The following is a 23814-nucleotide window of genomic DNA, read 5'->3' on the forward strand; positions in this document are numbered from 1 at the left end:
AAGTTACATTTGACACTAAAATTTGCATTTTTAGGCTTATCATTATTGGTTAGCACTTGGTAAAAGGCCACTTCTTTTAAGGAGACGGCTTGGAACTAAAGCCATCACGCAGTTTCAGTGCAGCTTGGTATATACATATGAGAATAAATATCTTAAGAGCTTTCCTTCTCCGTTGACGCCCATTAACGTCAATTTTTATTGAAGAATGATGACAATATGAATGGTAAGAATTTATTTACATAAATTCTTGTCTTATTTAAAATTAAAAAAGATAATTACTCATCTTAAAGTATAAGCTTTAATAAATGTTCGATTATTACCATTATGTGAACCCTCTCGAGCTTTGTCCATGGCTATAACACGTTCGATGTCGCCTCGTTCATCTCGCAACCTGTAACAAGCGGATACAAAGTTTTTAAAACATGTAATAGAATGTTTAAATACATTAAAATAAACATGTTATAGCAGTTATATTATTAATCTATATTATATTATAATCAGGATCCACGTCATGATATCCTGATCATTAGTATTCATGTTTGAGGCCCTAGAGCGGTTTGCCTCTTGTGTTTATTATATTTGCAGGGGCGTGGAGTTGTTACTCGAAGAAAGCTCATAGCATTAATTTCAAACTCGTAATCATTTATTCAGTACAGAAGTTAAATTTACTTATTGATAGGCAAAGTAAAGTGCTGCCACCAGTTCGTAAAAAACAATTCCAAGGCATGAGAGGAAACGACTTGAGAGAAACTCACGAGGCAATTTTTTTCGAGTTGGTTGCTCATTTGTAATTAAATTAATTTAATTTATAAATTATTAAAATTTTGAATGTAACATTATTCTTGCTATAATATAAAACATATTTATCAATATTTAATTTTGATAATTATTTAACGAAATAAAAGTAGGTTATTGGCAAAAAGATTTTACATAGATTAAACATTTTAACCAATTTCCGTTGCGAAAACCAATCGAAGTTCACAATAAACAAGATCATATGTCAGCACCTTGTTATAGATACAATCACGAATCATAAATACCGACAATCGGACACGCTACCACGCAAAACGAATCCCAACAAAGCCACTGACAAACAGTTTTATCATTTGAAACCATAAAGCATGCTACCCACTGAGTTGCGGAGCTACTACAAAGGGAAAAGTATAATATTATAAGACCCCGCTGAGTTCCTTTGTGAACGGATGAAGACGGTGTGTGTAATCATTTTGTACGGATCGGTACAGTTACCCTAATTCCGTAGGCTCTTTTTGATTGTGAGTTATCGTTCTTTGAAGCTTCTATTTTGTTTTTAAGAACCTATCAATTCATTGTACAACTAGCTGTTTTGTATATAATTGAGACAATACGCATCAATATACAGATATTTTTTATATCTGGAAGATAATTAGCCAAAGGTTCATTCATCAGTGGTCATTTACCAATACGCATTAGTGGACCACGTGTCGGTATGGGTGTTATGTTAGATGGTATGTCCTCTCGTGCCTTTTGTTGCACTCGCTTATAACCCCTTCAATCTCAGCGTTACAAATTATTGATGTATGTAAGTAAGTAAGTACAATAACCGATGAAGGGGTGGTACGCAAACCAACAATTTTATCAAAAGTTTAATAAACGTCTTAAGAATGTTGACTGCGCTCAATTCCGTCATGGCTTCGTTACGTGTATTCAAATCCACAAAATATCATATCTGCATATTTATAAGGAATATAAAAATACGAATACAAATTAATTTGATACTGTATTGACAGTATTTCATTTCACAATAACAATGAGTTTGAGTCAGTTTATTCATAAAAAAATATATCTTAAAAAATGATTTCCCGTGTCGGAACCAATTTCGCTCATTTCAAAGGGGTTAATGCTACAATTTTTGCCCAGTAATGCCTTTTGAGCATTTGAATATAAATGACGTCTGAAAGTGAAATGTAACATACATAATAAGTGGCTGTTTTAAGCCTTCGCGGAACCCTTTTGTGGATTACAGAGCAATTTCGAATGAAGTCGAAGTTAGAATATATTTTGTTTAATTTTGACAACGAAATTAAGTTGTTTACACTTTTTCCGTGAAATAAATGATAAAATAATTTTCGAAATTAAGGAATTAGTTAAATCAGATAATAAATAAATTAAATAATATTAGTGTTAATGTTTATTGCTTTTTATTTGTTTTGGTAAAAGCTATAAAAGAAGTTCGTAAAACTTTGCCCGAGTAGATACTTAGTTAGTTACCAAATTGTAATTTACCGAAAATTATCTCTGTCGAATAGTACTCTGTACTCCAACCCTCGGAATGGAGTCGTCTCGTACTTTACTGACGAGTCACGAAACACTGCTTGAATTTAATATATTTTTCATTTCCGCAGCTATTAATATGCTAATAATTCCTTGCATCTTTAAATTTTTACACCGTGAAATTTACTTCACTCGAAAAAAAGACGTATAAAGTACGCCATATCTTCGTAATGAATCACACAAAAAAGAAATAAAAGTGATGAAATATTTTATCAATTAGTTACAAGAACTAAGAAGACAGGATATTATTTGACAATCCAATTCAATTTTAATGAATAAAAATAAATGAGGCCTCGCATCCTGAACGAATCCAAAAGAAATGACCAAATCATCACAGTGCGATCGGACAAAAGATAACGTTGTATCAATAAAGTAATAAATTATTTCCACTTCCTTCGTTTTATTTTCATCATTATAAAACTGTTAATGTGATCGATGATTTTTGAAATTCGTTTGGTTGCTCCGTGCATCGACGTTTTAAAATTAATTTACAAATTGAGATAGATAGTTTTAAAACAGTATAACTTACGGTAATAGATTGTATGATTGGTGCAAATACGTTTGAGTTTAATGTATGGTGACTAATAATAATGTATTTATTTATAATGGATTAAATACTATCCAAATACCAATAGTACCAAGTAGAAGATATTACAAAATAGTAAAATAAATAAATAACCGAAATATTCAGATACTTCTCTACTTTATTTAAATAGTCGTTATTTAAAATAATATTATTCATTCTCTTGTCAAATTTTAAATTGCAGATGGAAGACAATTTTTTCGCGAATGCAATGTAAAGTGAAAAAAACAAACCGAACCGTGACAGATTGAGGGAGGCAAATTAAATACTCATTTTGTTATGCTCGGATTTTTATTTTACCAGATAAATTCTAAGCAGGTTCAACACTTTTTTTATTTAAAGTGACAAGACTTTTATTTCTAATTTGAAATTCTAATGTTAATAATACTAATGTGAATAAAGAAATCTTTATGCATAGGCTATATACTTAATAGGTAACGACTAAATGGCGGAGGATCTTACTTATAAAGATTAGTATTGTTTAGTTAAAAACTTTTTTTCATTTACAATTTAATATTGGTATATTTATATCAGAATATATGATCGAAAACCTAATTGAAGCAAAATTGTTTAATTGAATTAATAGATGTAAGAAATACATAACACCTATAAAAATGGAACAACTATTTTTTAAGTTAAGTAATACGTTAATTAAATATAAATTAGTTTAATGTAAACTACTCTATCGCCAATATAAAATAGATATATGCTAATGATTTGCTAACAAAATTATGAAGGTTAACTAAGTTAGTTAACGCTAACCATTGCCATTACAGGACGAGCAGTGGCCTAAACAGATATTCCGGGGCCACGAGCGCGGACAATACGATGCAATCACCACCGAAGCCAATGTACGCTGATTAGTTAATTCTGAACCGTTCATACTGCCTAATATTGCAGCGCTTAACGTTCCAAACCGTTCTTGTATGCATAATCTGATTAGAGTAAGTATTATACAAAGCTTTTGGCGGTGGCGCCATCTATTTACATAGAGGTGCTAAAACTACGTCAATCGCGTTGCGACGATAATTAAAATGTACGCTTAGGTTGCTCACATTGCAAGGAATCGATTAAGAAAATCAAATCCTCCCGGAGCGTCACTGCGTAAAACATTTGCTTGACACCCAAATCAAAAATCGTTTTAGCTCACCCTCCTGAGGGAAGTTTGGGGAAGCGTCGACGCCTCAACATTTATTATTTCAGACATATCACTCACATGCAAAACAAACTCCGTCCGATCCATCAAAAAGTTTTCTTTCCCCCGCCTCCTCTTCGACACAAATCGAGTGTGTAAGTACTGCGGTTTGAGGAACTAGGGTCACACATACCAACGTCTACAAGTTAACGAAGAATTTTGTACAATTGCTCTCTTTGTGTGACAAATGATTAATTGAGTGAAATGTTAAAACGATTGTTATTTGTAAGCATCGTGAAAGGAAATGCAAGTATTTTGTAAATATGTTAAATACATTTTTTCAATCAATAATGCAGTGTCTTAAGTTAGGTATGTGTCTCAAATAAGTAATAAGCAACAAAATAAATAAGCCTGCTCATCCACAAGAAATGAGCATTGTAACCCCCGTAACAGTCAACAAAGCTTCGAAGAAAATCGAGCGAAAAAAGGCTAAAAACACCTTAGGGGTTTACTAATCGAATAAAAAATATCAGCGGCCGATGCCAATGTATGGGGGAGAAATGGAATAAATTATAAAGAAAATACAAGTAGCAAAGGGGCTGTAGGCAAGTAAAAACTTTTATGTTTATGCAGATAACAAACCTTATGTCTCTTCTAATACTTGTCAATTTAAATTGTTAAATACAAAATAACTCAATGTCCACATTTAAACTACAGATTACATAAAACAGTATCCCATTCATATAATATATATATTTTTTATATTATTATCTTTAGCTTACAATATACTATCATATTAATTATTATTTATAATAAATAAACATTCGTCGATATTATTCAGTTATATTGAAATTCTTTAATCTTCGAAAAAAAGATACACGAATAAGATTATTGTCAATAGAAGAAGAATCGAAGAGAAACACTTAGGGCAGAACAAGTATGGCGAAATGCAAAAATAATAGGAAAGAAGTAACATGATGACTTGTCGGCAGCCGCACCCTCCGCATAAACGTCACAATGTCATTTGTAAAAATTGCTGCCTTCCAACTTTTTCGATTTTATAACATAAAATGCGTAGAATGGCTATTTGGAAATAGTATTAAATTTATTCAAAAAAATATTATTTTCCCTATTTACACGATTTTAACTATTTAAACCCAGTTATATTAGAAATGTTAACCTATTCAATATTAATTTTTAGCTATTGAAAAACACTCAACAGTTTTCGCAATTCCACGTGACTTTGTCTTACAAAAAATAACAAGATTCAACGAGCGACAACAGGATTCGCTAGTCAATGGGACCTTTGCGGGGGAAACCGGAGACAGTTATTTAAATTTGAATAATATAATATGAAAAAAATTACGTCACTTAATACCGTAATAAAAGTGCACTAAGCGACTGGGGCATTATGCTTGCCAAATGCAAAGAGGGACAAGCAAATTTCGCTTATGAAACGTGAAATGAAAAATAAACTGCGTCGGGAAAAAAATAAAATATGTCTCAGAGGCTTTAGAGCTCATTATAATATTAGAAAAACGTGAGAGGATTTAAGTTGTCATCGGTGAACATAATAGATGAACTTTTATAAGAAATGAGAGAAGAACATTTTGAATTCTAATAAGTACTTAAACACTGACTGTGTGCATTTGGACTAATACTAAAAATATATAGTCTTATTTAATTACAGTCGTAATTAAATAGAGTCTTAAATTAATGTTTAAGCATTAGAAAAATATACCAAAATAATAAGCTATTTGTTCGCAACAGATTACAGTAGCGTAACGAGATTCCGATCGGATCCGTGCGATGTTATTAGGATTTAAGCGCCAGCGCGTCGCCTGTCTCCCGGCACAATGTTGGATAATTATGCAAAATTGCTTCTACGATTCGTAGTCCCCGACTTTTTAGGGACATTACCATTATCTGTAATGGGAATGCTTTTTGATAATGTTGAATTTCATTGTAATACCTTTAGGGAAATGTGAGTTGTATTGCCCATTACGTCGTTGTGATGCTATGTGTTTTTTTTATTTTTGTAATCCTAGTCGTATATTTTGCCGACCACAGATTGCATAAGTACGGCTTCAAGGCATGCAGCATATGGGATAACCGCAGAGAATTCACATTGAACGACACACTTCCAATTCAATTCCTTGGATAATGTGACGCGACAAATCCTCTCTTGCCTTCCAGCGGCTTCCAGCGCTGCTCGTCGAATAGCATAAATTTCTCTAACGTAGATGATTGGACTTGTTCATCGGCTGTGATCGCTGGATGCACACGGAGCAGTCGCATGGGTAATGATTGCAATCGAATTGATCGTTCGCGTTCACCGCAACGTGTTTCTAATGAGGCGATATTGGAAACTTTTTATTATTATTTTTATATTATGAGTCTTTTTGTAATGCAATATTTTTATAGATTAATATTTATTTATTAAGTCAACGTCAGGTACATAGTGACGTGATTGTTCAGAATATTAAGTAACGAACATAAGTTTTAACTTTTTTGGGCAGTTTTGACATTCAAAGCAAATAAAAGAATGGAAGAGGTTTAAGGTGTTAGAAATTTAGTTTGATGATATAAATGTCTCTGAGATATCATCTAATGAGCGGATACATTCTGAAGACGATTATCTCAGAAAGAGTCGACGAAGCCACATCGATCATAGTATTGTTCGTTCCATTGATAAACTTAACATTATCTTAAAGATAAGCATTAAGTTAATTTTAATGAACTTATCGAATATTTCTTTATACGTGTTGTCAAAATTGTATATTTTTTATGCCACGGATATGTAGTTAAATTATGAACGTTGTAATATTATAAATATGTTAGTCCTTAATATCACAGTAGGTACCGTCAACAAAAAAGTCTTTAAACTTGCCAAATTTACATAAAAGAAAAAACATTTCCAATCAATATCGTTTACTGAAACATTATAAAAACAGCATGTTTGTTCTTTCCGGTAATCGACGCAATAGAAACAAAGCCATCTGTTCCGAGCGACCGATACAGCGCGAGCGGGGAGTTCGGCAGAAAGTAAACAGAAAATATAATTTAGAAGCAATTTAACGCGATATGTCCGCAATCAAATTGTCTCGTTAATACCGCGCTATCAAAACATTTGATTTGTGGCGTAGGGTTGAGTGCGGTTATTTAGCCATTCGATGCTACGCCGGATGACCCTTACTTATGTTCAATCAATTATTTATTATTGATGCATTTCATAAAATTACCGAGCATCATCATGAACTGTAAAAATTATGCAATTAGTTTTTCTGAATTAAACTTTTCCGTGTGATATCTAATAAGTATTAGGTTAATAAAGAACAAATGAAAAAAGGCTTATTCAGTTGATTAATGCGTGCTCACACTCGACACGGAGTCGGCGCGGAGTCAGCGTGTAAACAGTAAAATACTTTTTATTCGCGTTGTAATTTCACCGCTTCGGATTTGCATAACAAAACGGGAAGCGGGAAAAGGTCAGGAAGCGAACGGAATGGCAAGTGTCCGGTTTGATGCCCAGTCAGCAATGCTGCCTGACGGAGCGCCTGCTTCGACGTTCTATTGCACTTGCCGATGTCGATGTAATATGTTACTAATATCCTATCATCGATGAGGTCTTAGTGATGTGTTTTTTCGATCGATTACAGTTTTTATTTGTTATACATATAAAGGTCTTATGTTATTCCTTATTATTTTTATATTCTTTATTATTTTCATTTTGTTTCGTTTCCAAACATTTCCAATAAAAATACAGTTTTGATTATAAATAATTGATTGGTATATTCTTTAAGTCGTATGTAAAATGTATTGTTTAAAAAATATTTCCATTAATGTGAATGTAATGGCAAAACAATACGAGTAGGAAGATAATTTAAACGCAGCATAGATTGCTCAAACTCAGGCGTTTCGCATGCATATTCATGATAACTTTGCGCCACATGCAAATTGTGATTTACACACTGTAATGAATTCTTTTGATCTGTGGATTCACATATTTGATTTACCCCATCGATGTCGGTATCAACATGGCATATAATTACGTATTCATAGTTTTTCTGCAATTATATGATAATCCCCACTTACTGAAATTATAAATATAGATTCGTTTGGTTTTATTTCTTTGATAGTATTAATACCAGCAAGTTATTTAGAATCAGAAAGTTCTCTAATGAATAATATTATAATAGCTATTATCTTTTCCTCTTATAACTGGTTATTATTGGTTAGAATCTCAACATCTGACTTAACAGCTGACTATCCTCATAACACAATTTTGAAAAAAATAATTAAAAAATATTAGATAACTAACATTGAACTCTATGCACTAGACGTATCTGATAATAATATAATGAATTAAGTTAAATAGAGTTATGTTGATTAATCCGTTCTTATTGGTCTTACCTTGTTTTTTATTATTTAATCATCCAGATTGTAAAGAGTAAACATCATCAGCAACTCCATTATTACAATGTTGCTATGGATATACAACAACCATCCACGAGTCGAGTGGAAAAAGTCTACTAAAAATTACATAATTACTTTAGCGATACAACTGTTCGAAAGAAACGCAGAAATGACAAGACGATGACAAATGAGCATTGCCGCGTCCAACACAGTCGGGTGGCGGACCTCATCAAATTATTCCCCACTTAAAAAAATCTTCGTAAACAAAAACGCACCAAGAAAAAAACATTCGAGTCGCAGGGTAAAAAATAGGTATTGGCAACATTGATTGATGCGTACTAATAGGGCGCGAAGAAATGAGGCCGCTACGTAATTAAAGGAAAAGTGACATCTTCTGTCATTGACAGCGTGGCCAAGTTCTAGAAATAGAACGGTCACGCCTTTTGGGGAGGAAGTGATTAGTGTTTCAAACTTATTAAAAATTATTGAGTGAAGGCATCTAATTGATTGCTCACTTTGACGTCTCGTCACACTTCGTTAAGTATATGACGTTTTCAAAATATCAACCGAATATAGATTAAGTAATTCCAAACTATATTGAAAATAAACGTTAATCAATACGATAATCTAAAATAAAGCAACATTTTTACAAAATCATTTCAGAGTGTCACCTGAGTAATAAATCTTCTACAATCTGTACGCGCTTCCGCATAAAATTTAATCCTAATTTGCCAAATTAGCATTCCGGAGCCACGTATTTCACTATTTTCACAAGTACCATGGCAGCAAAGTTTCAATTCAAATTATTCGAATAAAAACAAATTCCACGCCATCACAAAATAATGAAACATTAGCGAGCTTACACAAAATCGATGAAGAAAGTTGATACCTCAGAGGTTTTTATAAAGCATCCCTTATCGCTGTGTACATATCATTAGTAATGCAAAATAATGGGATACGGACACCTCGTGCTGTTTGCGAGCTAATGATTAATGCTGTTCGCCATTAATTCTTATTTTTGATGAGAAATTTGACTTGTGCTGTCAGGCGCCGGATCCAGATTAATATAGGCTGACGTTGCAACTTACGCTATAACAATGTTAGACGCTCCCTGGTTACAATATTAAACCTTAATGCTATCTCTGTGTTTTGCTTTTTATTTGTTAGAGTTATTTCTTTGACTATTTTGTAATATTTTCCTATTTTTAAATATAGTTTGAGAATATATGAAATTTGATAACTAGAAAATTATTGAATTATTGTAAAAATTCCATACAGATAAACATCAAGCAAGGAATATCAAAGCAAACGCAATAAATAGTTCGGTTCACCATCGGAACTACCCGAATAGTTTCAGCTATAAAAGGGCAAAGTACAAAGAGCTACGTAAAATGCCAGTACGACCGCATCGGTGACAATCTCGGAAGGTATTCAGAGGGCTGACTGCCATGACTCGGCACCCTTTACGCAACTCCCTACGCATACTAGCCAACTGAAAATCAAAAGTCGCTATTATTAATGACTTCGTGTCATGACAATCTAAATAACTCTGCTGAAACTTTAGCTGTAAACGCGCGAAAATGATCTCAAACGAAATCATGACATAAATGTACAGTCACCAGATGCGATCTTTGGTATCATCCTTCAAATAGAAGCGTGGAAAAATTATTGAAGATCCGAAGCATTCAGCATCTTTATCTCTCGGATACAAGAGTTCATTTTATGACCATTAATTTTGTCTTTTCCTCGGGTGTTTTATCACAGCGACGAAGCTCTGTCGCGCGTCTCATTAATCAAAAGCATTTGTTTACAACGAAGGGAATTTGATTTGATTAAAATAATTCGCAATATCCTTGATAAATATCACCCTCGGTCTTCGTTTGATCTTCGTTGAAATTAATGGTAGAGGATTCAATCACGCAAATGTTACCATCGCGATTCTTGACATTTTCTACTATGAGCTGATAAAAAATTAAATTTTTATACAAACACATGATTTCTGATTTGTTTGAGTTTCCTATTGATTCCTATTTATCTTAACAGAAAATGCGCTATTCATTCAAGTTGGACAAAATGTACTTTTATTCCTATAAAATCAGGAATCAGTAATCAGATCAGTCAACATTAATTTAATTGTCATGATTACCTGATTACAAAGTACACTAAAATAGATGGAATTACTTTTTAATTATTAAAAAGCGGAAGTTCATATTTATAAAATGATCGCTTGAGAACTATAATTAGGGATAAACAAACAAAGGTATCTTTCCAGAGCAAGGGGCACGGTGAATAACGATCGACGTCAGAGCGATGTGTGCAGCGTATGCCCTCGGCTCTGCCGGCTGTCCCGGCTCCCGGCTACCCGGCTCTGCCGGCTTAACCCGCCGTACGCCGATTAATCGCAGCTAATTCGATCCGAAACGGAATTAAACCGGACCAATGCATAGATCCCAACGATTTGTTGACTGTTAATTGAGTCGTCGTTTGATTTACTGCAGATTCGGATACGTTTAATAACTGTTTTCGCAATTTTATCTGTTTATCTCTCTTTATAAATAATGTATACGAATAAATTATGGCAAAACAACATTTTTGTGTTGAATGTTGCAGATTCAAATGTTTTTAATAAAATTTATCTAGTAATCGGCAATGAAGTAAAATGTTATGAAGAAAGCTGAATGTGGCGGTGGAATTAAGGAGAAAACACAGCCGCGAACGTTCTCTGGAGCAGCGTGGTAGATCAAGACTCAACATCAACTTAGCAGTAAATTGAGCTCTTATTTACTCAAACGGGGACATGTACAATGCTTATTATTAATTAAGACAAGTAATTTCAAGTAATACTTTCCTTATTCCATTCTATATCAATTAAGATGAACAAATACAAAACTGTTCGTAAAGAGTCTAATAATCACGACTGAGTGCACTTGAAAAATGCAAAACAAACAGTACCTACGAACAGTAACTACGAATTATATTAAATCAGAGATAATCCTGTCAATTAATTGGACTTAGGATCGAGAACCGGTCGGCGCATGCGTGAATCAAACGAACCGAGCCGATAAACCAAGGACCTTGATATTAATAAACATTGTAGCTTGTTATAAATGTCAATATCAGAATTATAAGATGTGCGTCATATGAACCTTTAATTTATATTCAATTTAAATACTTTTTCTTCAATTTCGTTTCTTTATGTTATAGATACATATATACTCATTATTTATATATATCTATAAGTTTTGTAAGTTTCTTTATTCGTTATAATTTAGGTATAGGTTTAAATTAAGTAACGATCTGTAAATCTCTCGGTGTGACTTCTCTTAGGCCTTTTTAAGATTAGGAGCTTATTCTGCCACACTCCAAAGCGAATACAAAAGTGGCAGATTTTCATCTAACCCGTTCAGGTCCTTATGGTTTTTTTTCTATAATCGAGCATCGACATGAATTACAAAAACAAATTACTGACTGAGTCGAACGACTATAATATGGACCTCAATAATTGGATTTCGTGTAAATAAATTGTTATAGAATTTAATAAAATTTGTATTCATAGAAAAAGTTAACTAATTCATCTCTGCTAATTTCAAATACGTTATGAAATAGTAGTGCAACTTGTGACCACCAAAGCGCGAAATAGTTGTATACTTTTTGTTTTATATTAGAGTAAATATTTTAGATCGTTCAAAATATAAAACGAATCGCACAATAGATAGGCAACCCAAAAATTACCAAGTAATTTCTTTTAAAACAGCCTTAATCCTATACCCGTGGCGGGCGATCGCGGCTGACAGTGACACATCGGTACAAGGCTGGCTGTCCGAATGTAATTCTACCCAACTCGCATGGACCATGGATACGTTTTATTTTCAAATCTAGAGGATTAATTAGCACAGTATATCAAATAAGCCTAGAATTTTAGGACATCGAAAATTTAAAAAAATATTATATATAACCTCTAACTTTTTTAGTTATATTTAAATATGAAACCTCTTTTAATTATTAATTAATAATTGATTAATTTAATTAATAATTAAACATATTTAAAAAAAATGATTGTAATTTTATACCTTCATACTAAAAAGGTTAAGAGACTTCGTTGAAAGATTTATGTAAAAAAAATTATACGGGTATATTTATATACTAAAGGTTTCAAATCAAAATCGATGCACTTAATCGGCACTTGAAAATGAAGTCAAAACCGCTAGTATCGTTCGAGCCCGCCGATCAATCACCATCCATTAAGCAGGAAAAGAAAAGCGTTTCCCCTAACCATTGGCCCTCGAATCGGCCCAATTTACATGAGAGCCGCATTTTCCTCGCATCGAGATTAGCCCAGAATGAGTTTGATGAATTGTTCGCGCCCCGTGCCGCCGAAGCCGCCGAGCGGTCATTTGTTAAAAATACACCCGATCCACCGATCTAATTGTCTTCTCTAATTTCACACTCCCCTGTGTCATTTTCAAGCTGTTTAAATTAAAAACGATTTTGTATTTAATTAATTGCCGTCCAAGTTCTGAATGAACTGAACTCTGTTTTAATAATATAAAGGACGAATAAGTTTTATTATACTAATATAACGTAATGATTGAAATTAAAATAATAAAAAAAAAAAAATACTTGCTTACCTTTCTAGATGTTTTACGATGTCCTCGTAAGCCGCTCTACAGTTCTCCCAAATACCAGATCTGCAGACAAAGGGAACATAATAAGAGAAATAAAGATGAAACATGTGAAATTAAATATAAAATAAATAGACTAAAGCAAAAAAATGCTGACAGCTTCTTTCGTTAATAATATAAAACAACGATTTTTATTACAAAGAGACTTTCTGAAACCAATAAGTCCTCTAGAAAGACAAAACTTGCAACAAATTGTTCTCAAGTATTTAAGAATAAAATTTGCTAATAAAAAAGGGTTTGAATGTAAAAGGAATAATTATGAGCACTCGATATTAAATGTTCCGTTAGGCTGAGCGAGGGGTCGAAGAAATTAATTATGTTTTTAAAACAATCGCTTATATTTGTGTCGTAACAACTCATGCGTGATCGTCGAAATTGTTTCTCAATTACTTTAGCACTTTGTTTTCATTAAACTTTTCTTCGAGGGAATACTTCTTACAATAGTTAAAGGGTTCTGGTAAGGGCTCGTTCATTCTCATCTTATACTGAAGCATACTTTTGTCCCTTTAGAAGCTCCGTAAATACTTCAGACTCGTTTTAAGAGAGTAATATACAGATTGCGTAAAAAACATATCAAATCTTACTTTTTCTTAAGTTGTAAATAATGTTACATATTTGTAATTTTTTTTTATTAATACGCTTACAAAAAAAATTTACGGAAAAAGAGTGAGCGAACTTATTCTAAGATTGAGATGATAAATATATCCAGGAGCAAGATATTAAAATTAAAAAAAACGTCTTGTAATACCATCTCTCATAGGGAATTTGATTCCCTGTAGAAATGGTCCTCTTTAGATTTTTAAAGTACCTATCTACTACTGTTCAATACATTGTAATATAACGCAACATTCATATGGCATATGTGTTAACGGATGTAATACTTTTGTAGGTTATTGTACTTGTAGTTGAATCACTTGGGTGGCAGTAAGACAGTGGGGTAAGCTTGGGGTAAGTCAAGTCAAGTGAGCACTGCGGGTCTTCGGGCGGAAGTGAGGGCACTCAGTGTTTGTACTTTTCTTATTGGATTAAGTCAGTCATTTAACCTGTATCACTTGTGACCCGCTTATAGGCTTCTTTTTCATTAACTTATGTATATAAGCTCATTATGACTTAATTAACTGTAATTGTTTTGGCACGTCACATACGATATATAATGTATAGAATTTTGGTATAAATTTAAACGATTAATATAATTGACACTTATATAATTATGTTTTAATTTGTTTTCTGTTATTGTTATTTTTTATGAAAGTATTACAAAATACAAAATACGTTTGAAGTTACAAATAGGTATAATATTCATAAAAACAATATATTTTTACTGACCGGATTTGAGCTACGCCGATCAATCTCACAAGCCAATCTAAGTAGGAGATATTACTGTGCAAAATTGTATGCCCAAACACTGATATACTTTATATTCTCTAACTCTGAGACTTATGGAAAAAGAGTATTGTGTTAAATAAACATTTGTGGACACGGTATGGTAAGTATATGATTATTAATCTTATATTTTTCAATTAATAAAATTAAAATAAAGTCAATTCCATCATAAATTACGTCCTAGACCTCAATGGTAGTCCATGTGGGAAAATGGTACATAATACAGAATTAATACCAGCTCATACCATGTTTGGGAAGCCGCAGTTTTACGCGACCAATATCCGCTGTAAGCTGTATTTGTTTATTTGACGTTTTATTACATATTCAAAACGCATCAGTTTATATATAGATTGTCTCTATACATTAATTATAGTAGGTAATTTATTTTAAAAAAAATACGTTCATATTTTTTTTCCAAACACGTCGCTAGATGGCGTTATAAGTCTTTAAGCGCTAAAGATGAAATGTATATCTAAAATACCATGATTATCAACTTAAAGCGATATAAGTTAATTTATTTACATTATGAGAAATGTATATGTATATGTATTTTGACTACATTCGAAATACAAATCTTTCTTAGCGCTTTAGCTTCTAGCAATATATTTCCCCACTCTTAACAAAGTCTAATTTGATATCAGTCTTTTTCGCTTACACGTGGTTCAAATTAGTTTAATATTAATTATTTCTATTATTTGTATAAAACAAATTGTTTTTACTTCTACCTAATATTTTAACAAATATGGTATTGTATTATAAATTGGTAAAAATGTCTTACCTCGCGAGTGCTTCCATGTTGTGCATTGGTTGACCTTTAATGATAGAGCCGTCAGGTCTTGGTACACCGTGATGAGGCATGCCAGGGGACATGAGTGCATGTTGGTGCATGAAGCCCATTGGTCCCAGGTGAGTGGGTGGCGCATTGTAGCCATTAGCCAGAAGTGGTGACTTGTCCATTCGTGCCATTTCTGCAACAAGGTAATAAACTACATTAAAATTCAGTAAGTATCTTTTATTAAATACTGATGAAATATATCGTTTTTCATGAATAGAAGGTAGTTTTAATTTATTGGTTATATATGTTATAATTTAAATCATTATGAAATATAAATATTGATTAAACTTATACCCAATAAAGGGTTTATGAAAATTTGGGCGCGGCATAAATTGTAATTCCCGTTTTCAATTCCTTATAATAAATAGCATAGCACTTAAATGTAATCGCGAACCTACTCAGGTAAAATCCAATTAATACCCGGTATTATCATTTAATTACTCGTTCCAATAATCGAATCGCCCGTAAAACGGCGTATCAACAATAATAAAATGAGCAATGAATTTCGAGACTATTGTTTTCTGGGTACCACAAACAACCCGTGTAAACATGAGGGGTGGAAGGCAAATATTCTTAAAATGACCCCCTATGGGGTAGTCGGTATCGGGTGGTCTTTGGATGTCCATACCCCCCCCCCCCCCAGAGGTCACCAAACGGACTGGGGTGTCGGAAACAATTAACAAGGTGTCGAATTAAACACGAATTAACGTTTGGACCGTTAAGGAAAACACCCTTTTCCATTGTACGCTCTACAAAGGATTTTAGGATTGCTGAGTATTTAATATGTGTTCGCTTTGTTACATGATTAGGGATCAGTTATATTTGAAAACATTCACAAATTGTTAACATTTATAAATCAAGGTATTTCAATATCTCTTCCTCCGCTACTTTTGAACTTAAGCAATAGCATGTCATTTTGTAACTCCCAAATTACTTAAGTTTGTTTAAATTAGTCTCAAATCCTAACTAGTTTTATGTTAAAATCACTAATCATATGAAACTACGATTTAAATACTGATGAGATATAAAATCGGTAAAACTATGGCTCTGTTACATGAATCAAATTGTCATATATTTTATAAATAATAATAATAATTAACACTTAGGTTTTAACCACATTGTATTAATCGGTAAAACAGAATTTGAACGGATACCTTTCAAATATCACGCCACTATCATCTTCTCATCAGCCTTAAAGTGATCAACGAGTACCTATTTAAATACGTATCTATATATCATAGAAAAAAAAAATATTTTTTATAAATGTTAAAAGTTACTTTTTTGTTATTGAATAGTATAAAGGCATGTTAAAATTATCTAATCCACAATAATAATAATACAAAGTTAGAATGTAACAAACATTATGACCAATGGACCCTGAATTAATTGACCGGCTCTATTTACTTAGTTACCGCCTGTTATCTTCTCAGCCATACACCGCATTTAATATACTTGATGTTAGCTTTGAGTTTTACGAGTTGGATGTTTTTGTTTTTACTGAAATAATAAGGTAACTAATTTCAGAAATAATGATTTAATGATTACTTCATCGAAATCCAGCGAATTAACAAGACATGTTATTGATGTTTGTCAAATTTAAATTCAAAATTAATAGGCATTATTAAACTTTACAGTCACCTTTTAAGTCATAGTAAAAAATCTACTATCAATTTGGAAAAGAAGAACTAGCGAAAAAAAGACAGTTTTTTTTTAAAATATTTTTCCGAGGATTCCATAAATATATTTGAATATAAAGCATATCATTATAATTTTTATTATCTAATTAATTACATTTAATTCAGATATTATTACCGCTAAATGTTATGAAGTAAAAAAAAGTCGAACTATTATTGTTACTATAACTATAGAAGTTAGAAAGTTGTATTATATGATATAAATAAAAGGTTAATACATAACCACAATTGGGTTAGTGTACCAAAAATCGTATTTACAAATCCCTAAAGTATAAGAACCCAACAACTGGTCAACCGCGCCGGTCAACCGCACTTACTAATTAACTAAATACGTGTTAAATCTCGTAATAACCTGCGGTTACAAGAACCCTTCCATACACTCTCTTTCTTATTTGTATATTTCATTATTTGACTCCTTCTAATGACATTATAATATATATATATATAATATTACAAAAACCCAAAAACATTATAAGTGATTAATTTTATTAATCATTTGTGACAATTTACTAGTATTTTTATGTTTATTTCTATAATTTTATAGACCATTTAACTATTAAACTATATTACGTCATGCCTATTGTCTTATAAATCCATTAATATAATTACGTATAATTTCATTATCTTAATTTAGAATCGAATACTTATCACCCATAAGTATTAAGTATTTGGATAAAAAACCTAATCGCATTTGAAGACATTCCATCGAAACCAACAAAATGATCATCGATTATGATTATAACTATTATTAAGCGAAACCACTGATCAGGCATTTAAAGAAATGAAACGTCGATTTAGAGCCGTTATTATAACGATTTTCAACGATTTATTGATCGAATACCGACGGACTGTCCTCGACAAATGATCGAACTAAATTACCGACTATTATTTAAAATTAGAATCGATAGAATCGAAACCTCAATTATATCACTTATATGTTTAAAGGAGGTTGGGATATAGGAGATCATAACCACAAAATTTAAGGACTATGTTTTTTACTTAGTAAAAAAAGTTTTCGTTCCGTCTGCTTTTAATAGTCTTGTTTATTTGATTTTTATAGCGTCCAAGCAGAAACATTTAATCTATGTTATACAGAACTTAATCAAAGTACGAAGTCAACAGGAATATTTATTCGATTTGAAACAAGCCGTAGTGTAAAAAAAATATTTGCAAGTCCAGAGATAATAACCATTGAGTTTTATTACGAGAGAGATTACGAAATAACCGAATGAGTGAGGTATAAATGGTTGGCTGTAAAGCGAGACGAGCGAGCGCTTTGGCTAACAATGTAGTTGACCAAAGTTTATAACTATTATTGTTCAAACATACAATGCTAAAGTATAACTTAATTGTTTTTACTGAATCTAAATAATTTCTAGTGAAACCAACAATTTCATGTATGGTCGATATGTTCACGTTACTATTGACGCGGAGATTGTAAAATTGACGCAATTTCGATATCTCTATGGTCTAATAATGACGTCACTATATTGAATTTGTACCAGATGCTATAATTGTTTTCATTTTATTAATACTAATATTTTTTATAAGATGGTGCATACTGTCTGTTTAGAAAAATGTTATATAGATTTTAGTAGAATGACTCCTAAAAAGAGCATAATTATTATAAAATGGAGTAAGCTATTAAAGTTACAAGTTTTCGTTCCATACTGATTTGCATTAATAAAATTATATTTTCCAAAAAGTAAATGATCGCTCCGAGGCGATATCACTGAATCCAACAAATCTCAAAACAAAAACGGCAAAAGAAACTCGAAATGATACAAAACAAGGCGAATTAAAAGAAAATTACAGGCGGCCGGCAATCGTAGCGTTTACAATAAACACATAATTGTACGGTCAGTGCACCAATGGCATATACGATTGGGCGAAATAATTGTCTGCAATTTAGTGGATAAATCGCAGCTTGTCGCTTGCATAAGCGTCGTATAATATATATTATTTTAAAACAATTAGGTACTATTGAACGGAAGTTAGTGACTGGTACTCTTAAATCTATTTCGTTTTATTTTAACCTATTTTTTTTACTTTATAATTTGGCAAATGTACACTTTGTATAGCCACCCCTTAATGTCAATACGCGTTACAAGAAACGCCCGTAAGAGATACAAGCTATTATCATCAACACAAGTCACGTGCGAAGTACAATCAATAACAGTAATACACAATAGCCGGCAAAATGTGGACTGCCAATAACTTGAGTCAACAAGACGAACCAGACAGTGTTACCTGATCCAAAATTAATGTCCATACATTAAATGCTGTGTGACAAAACATTTATTTGGAATTCAATTTTGCTTTTTTTTATATTAACTTACAAACACACAATTAAGTATTTATATTATTTTAAAATACGAAATTAATTTTAATTAATTATACTAATATTTACATTATGTAATTATGTTACCGATAAATACTTAGTAAATAAATGACTCAATTAAGCTCGAAGACCAAATTTCTACAAAATCGGGGAAATACTTATCTCAGTTGCAACACCGGCAGACTTATGTGTTTGCCATAAACTCTTTCATTTGGCTCGGACGAGCCTTATGAACAATAAAACGTTGAGGGCTGGAGATTTGGACTGTAATAAAATATTTGCCCTAGCACGCGCTAATCCGCGTCCCTCACTTACGACGGCAATTTGAGAAGTTATAGGCTGAAGAAAAGCGACGTATTGTACACGACTTGGAATGAAACACATCAATGTGATGTAATTTCACTTTACCCTCAGTAATAAAGTCATATTTTTAAGGAAGTCTTGGACAATCGTTGCGTAAACATTATAAAATAAAGGAACGGATGTTAGTAACTATTAAAAATACTGGTACATGATAAATTTGTGGATGATCGAGTTTACATTACTTCGACAGTTATAAGTGTAATATTTGTTAATGTAAGGAGGTTTTATAAATAATTAACAGAAAAAACATATTTTTTTAAGAAATAGAAAAATACAATAATGAGACCTCAACAAGAATTTTACCAAAATATAACTTTATTTTAATGGCTGTCCTGTTACTGAATACAATACTTTTGAAAAACTAAGTCTAATTGACTAACGTAAATCTCGTTAACGGATTATTGTTCTTATGGAAGACACTAGTATAGAACTTTAACGCAATTCGAGGCTATTTCTACGAGCGGAATAAAACTTCTCCCTCTGTAGCGTGAAAGAGGGTCAGAGTTAATTACTCGTAAATTGACCGGGATACAGTTTTATCCCGGATAAATATATGGGCCGGGATTAGTATGTGTCATATTTGTTATTATGTGAGTTTTAATGATGGAAGATTCTTATGAGTTCTTAGGGTGTTTTATACGATATATTTATACAAGATATATTTTTATTTTAAAATAGGAAAACAAAATTAGTAACATTTGTATGTCCTGCTATTATTATATTCTTCTTTACTATTATGACTTGTTGCATATCGAAATATCAAGATGCATTTGCGATCTATTTTGTTTTGGTATTGTTACAAAATATTCAAACTTACAAATAAGTAGTGGGTATTGCGAAGAATGACGTAAGTTCCGACTTTCAATCGAATCGACCTAGAACTTGTTGAGAGTTACTCATCCGTAAACTTTTACAAAGGCGACTACGCCATTGTAACACAAGTATCAAAGATACGAAATCGAAGTATATTTTATTAATATCTATGCACAAAAGAGGGATTATATCCGTGGTTAATAACAGCTGCTGCTACCGAATTATCAAATTGAACATTTTTTATACTTATTTTTGATATTAGGTATATTTGTCAATATTAAATATAAGTTTTTGTACAACATTTTTTTAATAATTTTAAGAGTATGAGTTATGTAGTTGACTCTTTTGTTTCAATAACTTAATAAAGAATTATCAACATTTAACAATAAAATAAATAAGTACATTTTATAAATTAAATATTGTGTCTTAAATTTTATAAATAAACATTAGTCCAAACTTTGGCACATCACCAAATCTTAAGAAATCTACATAAATAATTTGCACGTTGATCAATTTCTGTCTTTAACTCGAAAAGAAATAATAAGAACGTCATGCGACCGGTTTTACTTAACGCATAATTGTTTCACTTGAACTTGATTAAGTTTTTATGGTAACCGATTCGTCATTTCTTTAAAAAAATCGCAATATAGTCGCACTGTACAAATTAAATCAAGAAGATTATCAAGAAAGGCAAGTATAAAGAGAAGGAAGGAAGGAAGGAAGTGAGAAGGTGGAAGACGAAGAAATACTTGGGGACGAGGAAGTAGAATTATCTATAAATTGTTTAATAAATAGGACAAGATTATACATATTCCCGTTTTTATTATACTCTTAGCTTATTCCAAGTTTCTTATTCCTTTTCTCTACTAAGGAACTTGTAGTGTGGATCTCCATAGCATTGTGTTATTTTTACAACATTTTGTTTACAAATCACGCTCTTTAATTGGTAAATCAAAATGATAATTTTATGTATCGATGAACTTCTTAGCCACATATTGCAGGTACCTACTGATTATAAACAATCATTTTCGATTGTCAAATTTATCTGCGTCGATATCTCTGACAGGCTGTTAGGCAGTTGCTCGGATGAATTAATACAGTGTTATTACTGTCGCTGAGCGGATACAAACGCACTGAGTTACGACATAACCTATAATTTCATTTTAACTTGATCGATTTTGGTTTATTAATGCCACGGGTAAAATAGTTTTAACTATTAGACTTGGTTTTATTATTAACAATGGGGTTATGTCTTTGTGTGGACTTTGGGTAATAGTATAATATTTTCATTCTATATTTAGCCCATACGTTGTTGTCATATCCAGTCTTATTTTAATCTGACTAGATGCGAAGGTGTCATGTACAGACAGAAAAAAACTCATTTCTGATATAGATATTATAGCTAATAATATGTAGGTGGCGCTATAGCTATTAACTGACCTGTACTTATGGACCAAAATACTTATATTCACAATATGTTGGTTTAGTTACAAAAAAATAACCACAATGCGGACACGATAAGGTGGCGCTGTGGTCGGGTTGGTTCTTTAAACAGGAATTATATTCACTTATTTGCGGACGAAGATCTTACGTTGTTTAACTGATCGTCAGTTTAAAAAAATATATTTAAAAAACCTCACAATTTATTTAAAGTACTTTTTAGAAAAATTTTTTCTTGTAATAAATAAGTTTTACAACTGTTTTATTATTTCCCAGTAATATTTGTTTTATAAATCATAGTCAACATATTTTTTAAGATTCAATTATCTTACAGAATGCAAAAATTTAATAAAAAACATGAACAATCATGAATTAAAAGTTTACCGGCGCCGACATTCAAAATACGCCGGTATTGTTAATTAAAAGAAATTCCATCGTTATGCTTTTACTCGAGCAAAAAACAAAATGAATGCGCCATGATGACTGCGAGGTGTGAGTAATGCCGTAAGTGGATGGCAAAACAGCATTTTAATTGTAAACCTCGTTCCACACCACAAACAAAACGATGGGAATTAAACAGTTTATTGCTAATGTTAGTATGGAAATAGGTTGCGCTGATGTTCGTAATGACGGGCAAGAAATGTTTATTGCTACTGCGGAAAAAAACTGATTCTACTTCTCAGGAACAGTTATAGACAAAAGAAATTATTTATAGCCACATTAGATTTATAGGAATAGAATATCGTAATTGCATTTCTTTCATTTTTTTTATTAAAAATGAATGATTGTATCCGTGAATTTTGGTGCCAAAAAAAAAAAACCGATACGACTCATCACTTGTGGCACTTTGTCGGTATTGAGTGTACCAACTCAATTGGAATGGTATTGGCATAAAACAAATATATAGTTGCAAAGTTGTTATTTGAACTTGGAAGGAAAATTAATTTGCATATTAGTAGTTAAGTGCAATAGTGTTGTTTTATACATAAAGTTATATTAAACAAGAACTGTTTGTAGTGCATAATATAGCAGAGCCGTTAGCAAATCACTTGGAATAATATGTGAATCTAAGGTTTGTTTATATCTAGTCCTTCTTTGACAGGCTATAGATACTTTGTTGGAATATAAATAAATCAAACGATCATCAATCAAAAAGATCATCAGTCAACATGGTATGGATTTACTGATAACTCTGGACAAAGTAAAGTATTTTTACACATTAAACATAAGAAAAATATTTTTTAAGCTCTTTATTTGATATTACAAAAAAATTATAACTTCTTTAACAACGTATGTAAAAATATTATCTATAATCTTTCTAAATAGTGATGAATGTTAGTAAGGAATGAAACGCATAAAAAATAGATGAGGGTGAACATATAGTCGTCAGAATTACAAATACTTTTTCTATACTTTATGTTATATCATTCATTATTATTTTATTGTCTCTATAATTTCACTGTAGGTACTGGCTGACATTTATATTGCAGAATATTATAATACTATATAATAATACTATTTTAAATTCACCAATATGTTCGTTAAATGGTTATTTTGAAAATAAACATTTATTTTAAACCAATTTTCTGCAACTAGATCAAAATTAAATGTTAATTAATGTCCACTGCATTAGGTGATTGGATATTTAGAAATTTAGTTAAAAGGTTTAATAGAATTATATATTGTACAAAAGTAGTTATGCGTTTTGTTATATTCTTGGTCGGTATATTCAAGCCCGCCTAGGTAGCCATCTACTCATCATAACTCAACAATACGGTCCAGTTTGAAAGGTGAGTAAGCCAGTGTAACTACAGGT

The 23814-nt window shown here is 31.8% G+C and overlaps 1 protein-coding gene across 7 annotated transcripts in view; it reads right to left on the reverse strand.

Moving 5' to 3' along the window:
• Positions 1–23814, reverse strand: part of LOC113392814 (dachshund homolog 2) — a 128719-nt gene that overhangs the window by 47933 nt on the left and 56972 nt on the right. For all 7 annotated transcript variants that reach the window (XM_026629458.2, XM_026629467.2, XM_026629451.2 and 4 more), the window contains 3 exons: positions 15291–15480; positions 13076–13135; positions 321–391 (listed from right to left, as the gene is read on the reverse strand). In XM_026629458.2, the coding sequence (XP_026485243.1) occupies positions 321–391; positions 13076–13135; positions 15291–15480 (321 nt within the window). The remainder of the gene's footprint in view (positions 1–320; positions 392–13075; positions 13136–15290; positions 15481–23814) is intronic.

Source organism: Vanessa tameamea, chromosome 10, assembly GCF_037043105.1.
Source record: "Vanessa tameamea isolate UH-Manoa-2023 chromosome 10, ilVanTame1 primary haplotype, whole genome shotgun sequence".
Classification (NCBI taxonomy): domain Eukaryota; kingdom Metazoa; phylum Arthropoda; class Insecta; order Lepidoptera; family Nymphalidae; genus Vanessa; species Vanessa tameamea.